The sequence below is a fragment of the Taurulus bubalis genome, assembly GCF_910589615.1.
Source record: "Taurulus bubalis genome assembly, chromosome: 19".
In the NCBI taxonomy this organism is placed as follows: domain Eukaryota; kingdom Metazoa; phylum Chordata; class Actinopteri; order Perciformes; family Cottidae; genus Taurulus; species Taurulus bubalis.
Genome location: NC_136607.1, coordinates 20,791,445 through 20,802,132, shown reverse-complemented (window position 1 = coordinate 20,802,132; position 10,688 = coordinate 20,791,445). Strand labels below are relative to the sequence as shown.

Genomic DNA, 10,688 nt, shown 5'->3' with positions numbered 1-10,688 from the left:
CATGATGGAGACGAAGGTGACGAAGGTTTCCTCTCCTCCTCCTCCTCCTACTCCTCCTCCTCCTCCTCCTCCTCCTCCTCCTTCTCCTCCTCATCCTCCTCCTCCTCCTCCTCCTCCTCTTCCTCCTCCTCCACCAGCGCTCTGATCCAAACTGGGCTCAGATGGTTAACGTCCTCGAGACAGAGATCAATGAGCGATTGATCTTTATCATATTTCTTATGATTCATACAGATGTACAACCAGCTGATGACTGAAGCCTCACCATCAATTATCCAACAAAACATAAGATAGAACTTTATTACTCACAAAGGAAAGTATTGTGCCAAAAGCCAGAGATACTAAAACAGTAGAAAAACTAAAACATATATGATTAATAATAAATATTAAGTGTAAACAAGACAAATGTGTCACCATCGCAAAATAGAACACAATATCAAGAAGAGTGAAGTAAATACAGTAAATAGATAAAAAATAGAATTAAAAAAACTAGTTAAGTAAAAATATGAAGAGTACAGAAATGATTATAAACCAGATACTCATGGAAACTAAAATAGGAAAATAATACTGAACATGATAGTACAAACATAGTGGAAAATAATATTGCATGAAGATTAATGAAAATAATATTGCACAATGTTGAAAGGAGTAATATTGCACATTCAGTGGTTATTATTGTTTATTACTGTGGTTATTAATGTCCGATCATTTAGCTGTCCAGACAGGGGAGGAGTTATACTTATAGATTACATATGAGCAACTATATTTATTATTATTTATTCTCATTTTGTCAAATTATTATATATTATTATTATTATATATATAAATTCTCTATTTTATGTATTACATTTTGTATTCATATTTTATTAATATTCTATCCTAAATTGAACGTTATGCAAAAAGTATTTTTGGACGTGCATCTCTAAGATTGTTCCTTTTTCATAATAACAACAATGAGAATGGTTTGTTCTAATAAAAGCCTTGCAGAGTTTTAATAAATCATAAACCATTAAAATAACGTATATTCTTATAAACGGTATTTTGGTAAATTATAGTGAAGTATGGTATAGTAGAAGGGAGAAGCTGAATATTAAAAACACATTTATAAATCACGTCGGTCCTTAACTTAAATGTTAAGTAAATCGTTTTTATGTTTTTGTATTTTATAATAATATATAATATAATAATAATAATATTATTATTATTATTTGTATTTGTATTTTAAATTGTCTTCGTCGTCACGTGTGTTTTCATTTATTATTCTATTTTCACATTTAATTTATATCGCAGAAAGAAGAAAAGTACGGACCGGAAGCGGAACTCAACCGGAAGCACATGTGCTACGTCACTGGTGGAAAAACGAAAACAAATCGCCGTCTTGCGACACCTCTGTTGTTGTTGTTGTGTTGTCGTCGTCTCGCGCCGTCCGTCCTGTTTCCCGCGCTTGAACCCTGCGGGTCGTTTCGTGCTCACGTGAGACTTTTAATATTTAAAGCTTTTTTTCCGGTTTAATCAGAGGTTCACGTCGTGTTTCTGCTCCGTTGCAGATCGTCCTGCGGGTCCAACGGCCGGTTACCTCCCGGTAACCTCCCGGTAGCTTCCCGGTAACCTCCCGGTAGCTTCCCGGTTACTTCCCGGTAGCTTCCCGGTAACCTCCCGGTCGCTTCCCTGTAACTTCCCGGTAGCTTCCCGGTTACTTCCCGGTAGCTTCCCGGTAACCTCCCGGTAGCTTCCCTGTAACTTCCCGGTAACCTCCCGGTAGCTTCCCTGTAACTTCCCGGTTACTTCCCGGTAGCTTCCCTGTAACTTCCCGGTAACCTCCCGGTAGCTTCCCGGTTACTTCCCGTCCAGCCGCCATGACTCAACAGAGAGGAGTCAACAGTCTGCAGTTCAACCAGGACCAGAGTGAGTATAGATATAGTATTGCGTTAAATACTGTGTTTATTACAGTAATACTGTATTAAATACTGTATTAAAAATACTGCATTCAATATTTATTACAGTATTTAGTGCAGGACACTAGTACCACACAGTAAGATTACTCTGTTTCAGTTAAATACACAACATTCTTATCATTAGTTCAGATGCATCAACATTTAAAGATATTCTTTCATCTGGAAGCAGAAAATATTTTTACAGTAAAATGAACTAAACCATCAAAATGATCTCACGTTGAATTTGTTTCAATTGAATAATTAATGTGTTACTGATCAGCTGCACGTCATAAACATAACTACAAGTTATCATAACACTTTAAATACTCTGTGTTTGTGTTACTGATCAGCTGCACGTCATAAACATAACTACATGTTATCATAACACTTTAAATGTGTTTGGGAACATCTTAAACTCGTGAAGTATGCCTTCAGTTTTATGGAGTAAAATAGTCAAATATCCAGTATTTGTCCCAAGATGTGGAGGAGTAGAAGTGTGTGTATGTGTGTGTGTGTATATATATATATATACACATATATATGTGTGTGTGTGTGTGTGTGTGTGTGTGTGTGTGTGTGTGTGTGTATATATATATATATATATATATATATATATATATATATATATACACATATATATGTGTGTGTGTGTGTGTGTGTGTGTATATATATATATATATATATATATATATATATATATATATATATATATATATATATAAAATGTACTTTCTATCTTCAGGCTGCTTCTGCTGCGCCATGGAGACGGGGGTCCGGATCTACAACGTGGAGCCGCTGATGGAGAAAGGTCACCTGGGTGAGGATCGCTGTCAGGAATACTCTGTCTGGGAGTATTAGTACCTCGAGGAGACCAGAGCACAAAGTACTTCATATATATTTATGTGTGTGTGTGTGTGTGTGTGTGTGTGTGTGTGTGTGTGTGTGTGTTGTGTGTGTCTGTGTCTGTGTGTGTGTCTGTGTGTGTGTGTGTGTGTGTGTAGACCACGAGCAGGTGGGCAGCGTGGCCTCGTGCTCCATGCTGCATCGCTCCAACCTGCTGGCCGTCGTTGGAGGCGGAGTCAACCCCAAATTCTCTGAAATATCTGGTGAGCCACTTATTATTTATTTATTAATTATTATTACTTTTATATATAAAATCACAAGAGAGACTGATTTGACCCGGTAGGTAAATAATTGTCTTTCATTATTGTTTTCATCAAGAATGTCCAAACAAGTTAAGCATATATAACAAACATGAATAAACATGAATAACATGAATAAACATGAATAAACATGAATGACATGAATAGACATAAATAAAATGAACAAACATGAATAACATGAATAAACATAAATAAAATGAACAAACATAAATAACATGAATAAACATGAATATCATGAATACACATAAATAACATGAATAGACATGAATAACATAAATAACACGAATAGACATGAATAACATGAATATACATACATAACATGAATAACATGAATAGACATACATAACATGAATAAACATGAATAACATGAATACCATGAATAAACATGAAGAACATGAATCTGTGGTTCAGTTCTGGTCTGGGACGACGCTCGAGAGTCTCGAGACCCGAAAGACAAGCTGGTCCTGGAGTTCACCTTCACCAAGCCGGTTCTGGCCGTTCGCATGAGACACGACAAGTGAGTTCCTGTTTCCATGTGAACAACAACAACAACAACAACAACAACAACAACAATGCTGAACCACATAACAATAGTTCAGGAGGAATGACTCTGATCTCTCCCCTCCTTCAGGATCATCATCGTCCTGAAGAACCGGATCTACGTTTACAGTTTTCCAGATAACCCGGTCAAACTGTTTGAGTTCGACACCAGAGACAACCCCAAAGGTGAGCGCTGACCCTGAGGTCATCCTCAGATGCTCATCTCTCCTGCGCTCCTTGAACACATCGTGTGTGACCAACGCTTCCAGCAGAAAAAGAAGCCAAAACAAAGCTTAAAATTCACCAAAAACATTGTATTATTCTATAAAAATAGTATATTTTATAACACTCAGAATGACTAGACTTTTTTATTAAAGCAAATATTTAAAGAAATCACTCTAATTGTGTCTTTTCATGCAAATAAGCACAAAGTTACATTACATTACGAATTTTTGACAGGTTTTTATTTATTAATAGATTATCACCTTTTAATTCTGAATAATCAACCATGATCCATTCTGTCTGCAGGTTTGTGTGACTTGTGTCCCAGTCTGGAGAAACAGCTGCTGGTGTTTCCGGGTCATAAATGTGGCAGCTTGCAGCTGGTGGTGAGTCTGAGACACGCCCACAGGAAGTACATACACGCCCACAGGAAGTACAGACACGCCCACAGGACATACATACACGCCCACAGGAAGTACATACACGCCCACGTGACGCAAAGACACGCCCACATGAAGTACAGACACGCCCACAGGAAGTACATACACGCCCACATGACGCAACGACACGCCCACAGGAAGTACATACACGCCCACATGACGCACAGACACGCCCACAGGAAGTACATACACGCCCACAGGAAGCACATACACGCCCACAGGAAGTACAGACACGCCCACAGGAAGCACATACACGCCCACAGGAAGTACAGACACGCCCATATGAGGTGCACCAACTTTAAATAGAGTCTCTAAAGTTAACGTGTGAGATATCTCCCCCACAGGACCTGTCCAACACCAAACCCGGCACCTCTTCGGCTCCCTTCACCATCAACGCCCACCAGAGCGAGATCGCCTGCGTGGCGCTGAACCAGCCGGGCAGCGTGGCGGCCTCCGCCTCCCGCAAGGGAACGCTCATCCGGCTGTTCGATACCACGACCCGGGACAAGCTGGTGGAGCTGCGGCGCGGGACGGACCCCGCCACCCTCTACTGGTACTCCTGCCGGGGCTGATGGGTAGTGGGTTCTGATGGTTCTGTGGGTAGTGGGTTCTGCTGGTTCTGTGCTGACGCTCCTCTTTGTCTGCAGCATCAACTTCAGCCACGACTCGTCCTTCCTGTGCGCCTCCAGTGACAAAGGCACCGTCCACATCTTCGCCCTCAAGGACACCAAACTCAACCGCCGCTCTGCGTAAGACCTGGTCCTCTATAGACCTCAGTCTAGTCCTGGTCCTCTATAGACCTCAGTCTAGTCCTGGTCCTCTTTAGACCTCAGTGTAGTCCTGGTCCTCTATAGACCTCAGTCTAGTCCTGGTCCTCTATAGACCTCAGTCTAGTCCTGGTCCTCTATAGACCTCAGTGTAGTCCTGGTCCTCTATAGACCTCAGTCTAGTCCTGATCCTCTATAGACCTCAGTGTAGTCCTGGTCCTCTATAGACCTCAGTGTAGTCCTGATCCTCTATAGACCTCAGTGTAGTCCTGGTCCCCTATAGACCTCAGTGTAGTCCTGGTCCTCTATAGACCTCAGTGTAGTCCTGGTCCTCTATAGACCTCAGTGTAGTCCTGGTCCTCTATAGACCTCAGTGTAGTCCTGGTCCTCTAGACCTCAGTGTAGTCCTGGTCCTCTATAGACCTCTGTTTAGTCCTGATCCTGGTCCCTATAGACCTCTGATCATTGATGATCTTCATTGACCTTCCCTGTCTCAGGCTGGCGCGGGTGGGCAAGGTGGGCCCGGTGATCGGGCAGTACGTGGACAGCCAGTGGTCGTTGGCGAGCTTCACGGTTCCGGCAGAGTGCGCCTGCATCTGTGCGTTTGGGAAGAACACGTCCAAGAACGTGAACTCTGTGATCGGTGAGGAACCGACTGAATGTCCACCATGTTTATGATGAATGTTATTAAATATATAACTAACAGGGAACCAGGAAACCATGTTTTCCCTAAACAATCTCAAACTACAGCGTTCATCATCCAGTAGCTGTAAACATATTTTGAAGGGCTAAAGGAGGGGTTCAGGGTTAACTGGCTTCCTGTCCTCCTGCAGCCATCTGTGTGGACGGAACCTTCCACAAGTACGTCTTCACGCCGGACGGGAACTGCAACCGAGAAGCCTTCGACGTTTACCTGGACATCTGTGACGACGACGACTTCTGAGGAGGAGGAGGAGAAGGAGGAGCAGGAGGAAGAAGAGGAAGAGGAGCAGGAGGAAGAGCAGGAGAGGACTCGATGGTTGTCGTCGTGTTCTGCAGACGGATGGAGATCATTCGTATCTTCAGCTTGAACATCAACACAGTTTTTCCTTTATTTCTATTTCACTCTGTTTGGAAACTTTTGTGTTTCACAATAAAAGTTTGCTTCTTCCTCTTCGTCCCTGCAGCGTTACAGGAGGCGTCGCTAACAAAGCTGCGCTAACAAAGCGCTGCAGGGACGAACTGGTTCTGGAGGCTAACCAGGAGACAAACCTCTAGTGATGACATCACCGGTGATGATGTCATCACTGGTCTCCTCCACAAGCAGCCAATGAGATCCTTCCAGATGATTTTGGATTATTTCATGAAATAATCTCGTTGATTATTTCAGGTTTTGTTCATCAAGATACTAAGAGTTAAATTAGATGTGAAAATCTAAACGTGTATATAAATAAATATGAAACAGGATGTAGAAATGTTGTGTTTTTCTTTTATCAGCTGTTTTAACCCGACAGACATTTGTCACATTAAATATTTTCATAATATTCATTATTATTATTTATATTTTGTCTCTTCTGTCGTGTTATTTTCCTCCTGAAGGACTCTGACGTATAAAATAAGATTATACATTAATACTTGGTTCAGCATATATTATTATGAGTTGTCTGCATTATTAAACTTCATGCTTTTAATCCGTGACCGCCTCCCTCTCTGACCTTTGAACACGTATTTCAGAATAGAAATAAAGAACCCAAACTTCTTTTATTCTCGAGATAAAGAACGTGAAGCCTGTTTCATAACGATCATCATTCTATAAACTCTATGAACTCATAACTAAGAAACTATATTATATATAGATATTACAAGTAGAGAGCAGATGGTTGAAAAGATTTCTGAATGAGTTCATATTCAGCCATCAACACCTCCAGGTCCAGTCCTCTGGTCCCAGTAGAGAAATATTCATAAGGACAAAGGAATAGAGTTTATCTCGTTAAATACTCATTTTTAATACGTATTATTCTTTATTCCACATGTATTCATCGTGAGAATAAAATGAATAACATCTGTGCTTCAACTCTGAGCAAATTATTCAGTTAAATGATTAAACTTCATTTAAACAAAGTCGTTTCTCTCCTCTTATTCTTCTGTCCGTTAGAGAAAAGTCTTCACACAACTTTAACAAGAAGCTCATTGTTTTTATTCCACATTTCCATTTTGCTGTCAAACAAAAACCCTGGATGAGATATTTAACCCCCAGCGCCCTCTGCTGGTCGACCGAGGAACAGCATCTGTTTATACAGAAGGAGTCAGAACCAAGCCGCCAGTTCTTTGGTCCACTAAAGAGTTTAAAGTCTGGAGATAGGACCGGGGTCACATGACTTCACGGGATCCGGGGTCACATGACTTCACGGGGTCATGGGGAACGCCTCCATGGTCTCCATCACGAGCGCCAGGTGATCCAGGAACGAGTTTACCGACACTCTGAGGATCCGAGCTTCATCCGCGCTCCACTTCCTGCAAACAACCACAGAAGAAGAAGAAGAAGTTAGACGGCGGCGCGGTGCGGCCGGAAGACGTGAGCGCAGCGTCTCCTCACGCGGTCAAGCTGCTGCCGCTCAGCGCCAGATGTTTGCTGATGCCGCCTTTCCTCGGCTCGCGGTCCGGAGACAGAGAGCGCAGAGCGATGGCGGCCTCACGGGGAGACGGGAACGGGACGTCCAGAGAGCTGAGGGTTCAAGGAGTCAAGGGGTCAAGGAGGCAAGGAAGCTAACACATAGTTAATTATGCAAAGGGTAGTCAGTGAATATGAACTTTTTAAAGTGTTTTAAAGTTAATGCATCAATCTGTGAAAGAAGAACTCTGCTCTTCATCATCCAGTCTGTCCTCTGCTCTTCATCACTGTGGTCTGGATCACCAAACAGGACAGAGAGACTACAACGGATCGTCAGGTCTGAAGAGAGAATTATTGGTTCCAGCCCTCCATCCTGGTCTTGTACACCTCCAGAGTCAGGAAGCGGGCTGGAAAGATCACTTCACACCCTCACACCCTCTAGACCCTGTAAACTACTCACACCCTGTAGACCCTCACACCCTGTAGACCCTCACACCCTGTAGATTACTCACACCCTGCAGACCCTCACACCCTGTAGACTACTCACACCCTGTAGACCCTCACACCCTGTAGACTACTCACACCCTGCAGACCCTGTAGACTACTCACACCCTGTAGACTACTCACACCCTGCAGACCCTCACACCCTGTAGACCCTCACACCCTGTAGACCCTCACACCCTGTAGACTACTCACACCCTGTAGACTACTCACACCCTGCAGACCCTCACACCCTGTAGACACTCACACCCTGTAGACCTTGCTATCCTCCTCCTCTCCTCTGGTTGAAGCTACAGAGCTCAACACCTCCAGACACAGAAACAGCTTCTTTCCTCTGGAGTCACTCGGATGAACATTAATGAGACTATACATCTGCACTTTAACTACTGTTGTCTTTCATGTATTTAATGTCTTCATATGGACCTTGTTTACTGTATGTTGTGTTTGTAACCGGAGTAAACACACATGGAATTTGCGTATTTCAGAGCAGATGTTTCCCTAAAAGAAGCTGCATGAATCTCTGGAGAGAAGAGAGACGAGGGAACAAGTGAGGAGAGAAGAGAGACGAGGGATCAAGTGAGGAGAGAAGATAGACGAGGGATCAAGTGAGGAGAGAAGATAGACGAGGGAACAAGTGAGGAGAGAAACGCCGAATACTAGGAAAGGAAACGAGGAAGCGTGACAGTAAAGCAAACGTTACTGTGCTAAAAACGGCTAATGCTGCAACTAGCGTGACGTTTCTAAATTAAATAATTAATAAATTAGTCGAAACAGAACTTAATAACACAAATAAAAGCATAACGTAAACTTCCGGAGCTCATATTAAAGGATACAACTCCAGTCTACCCGTTTCGTGGTTTCTTTCTCCGTCTGTCGCCGCCATCTTTTTTGTTGTGTTTCAGAAAATCCCATTTCCGCAGAAGAAGAAACACTTCCGGTGAACCGTGTTGGCGCTCTGCTGCTCCACAGCGGCGGAGCGCGGCACTGCACCCGTCTCCGTTTAAAACATCTGATAGGGAACAAACCACGTAAATAAATATGGAAGAACATGAAATATGATGAGTAAAACAAACTATATATTTATATATATATATATATATATATATATATATATATATATATATATATATATATATATATATGATATGGGCTATCAAACCACTTTAGATATATTGAACTTCTCCTCTGACACATTGTTTTGGTTAGTAATATATATATATATATATATATATATATATATATATATATATATATATATATATATATATATATATATATATATAATATCATACCATATAATATAATATATCTGTATTTAAACTGGAAATCACCTGTTTACAGTGAAACCGTGTGCATATCACTGAACACTCTTATTGTCATAAATATTATCTCAATAATGCACAGAACTACTTTTTATGTTATTTTTATCTCACTGTTTATCCGGAAGTGACAAATACTCGAATCTCCTCATTAAAGAAACAACGATTATATTTGTTCATATTCTCCAAATAGGACGTTTAAATATAATAAACATATTCAACTCTCTGACTCATCTGTGTTTCCAGACCTTCAAAATAAATCCGTGGTGAGATTCTTATTTTGTAGGAGCGCTGTCAAACTCAGCTGCGCGTCTCTTCAGCCTCTGAAGCTCCGCCGTCTGATCCGGATCACTGATGAAGATGAAGAAGATGATGATGGTGGTGGTGGTGGTGGTCGGAACCCCAGCCGTGACGTCACCCGCCCGCGTTTATTACTGAATATCTCACATAAATAACTGATATCATTATTTATTTTAGATCCGGATCAGAAGTAAACCCGAGGACCGGATCTCTCCTGGGACTCTGTGGCTCAGCAGCAGAAGTGAGTACCTGAAGAACCCAGAGTACTACAGAGTACTAGTACAATATGTACAGAGAACAACTGAGATTGACCTGAGTACTCAGGAGTACACTGGTGATATCGTTTTTAAATGTGGAGTATTTATTATTATTTCTGTTGGGTATTACGATAATATTCTGACTTAATACCTGGAACTCATAACCATAACTATAAAACTTTATTATTTTTTATCAATATAATTATTTGTGTTTTTTTTTGGCTAAAATAATTTACTGTCAATAATAATTTGTTCTTAATGACTTAATGACATGGTTTAATATAAGGTATTCTATAGGAATACATCAAAGTAAATACATACATATATATACATATATATATGTATGCATATACATATATATATATATATATATATATATATATGTATATACATACATATATATGTATGTATATATATATATATATATATATATATATATATATATACATATATATATATGTATGTATATATATATATATATATATATATATATATATATATATATATATATATATATATATATATATACACATATACATGCAGCTGTACATACAGTAGTTATGTTTATAAGAATATAATATAAATATATATATATATATATATATATATATATATATTATTAAGAATATTAAGTAATAGTTATTTAATATACATTTTA

General features: G+C 40.3%; 2 protein-coding genes across 2 annotated transcripts; one reads left to right on the top strand and one right to left on the bottom strand.

Moving 5' to 3' along the window:
- The first annotated feature begins 1,362 nt into the window (after window positions 1-1,362).
- On the top strand, window positions 1,363-6,507 carry wdr45 (WD repeat domain 45). Its single transcript, XM_079235182.1, has 10 exons — window positions 1,363-1,902; window positions 2,674-2,748; window positions 2,933-3,037; window positions 3,506-3,611; window positions 3,726-3,820; window positions 4,163-4,242; window positions 4,641-4,849; window positions 4,944-5,045; window positions 5,561-5,706; window positions 5,897-6,507. The coding sequence occupies exons 1-10, from the start codon at window positions 1,854-1,856 to the stop codon at window positions 6,004-6,006; spliced, it is 1,077 nt and encodes a 358-aa protein (XP_079091308.1). The 5' UTR covers window positions 1,363-1,853; the 3' UTR covers window positions 6,007-6,507.
- A 604-nt stretch (window positions 6,508-7,111) lies between these two features.
- lage3 (L antigen family member 3) lies at window positions 7,112-9,042 on the bottom strand. Its single transcript, XM_079235186.1, has 3 exons — window positions 8,988-9,042; window positions 7,639-7,767; window positions 7,112-7,556 (listed from the first exon to the last, which is right to left on the bottom strand). Exons 1-3 carry the CDS (start codon window positions 9,035-9,037, stop codon window positions 7,448-7,450), a joined length of 288 nt encoding a protein of 95 aa, XP_079091312.1. The 5' UTR covers window positions 9,038-9,042; the 3' UTR covers window positions 7,112-7,447.
- Window positions 9,043-10,688: the final 1,646 nt, after the last annotated feature.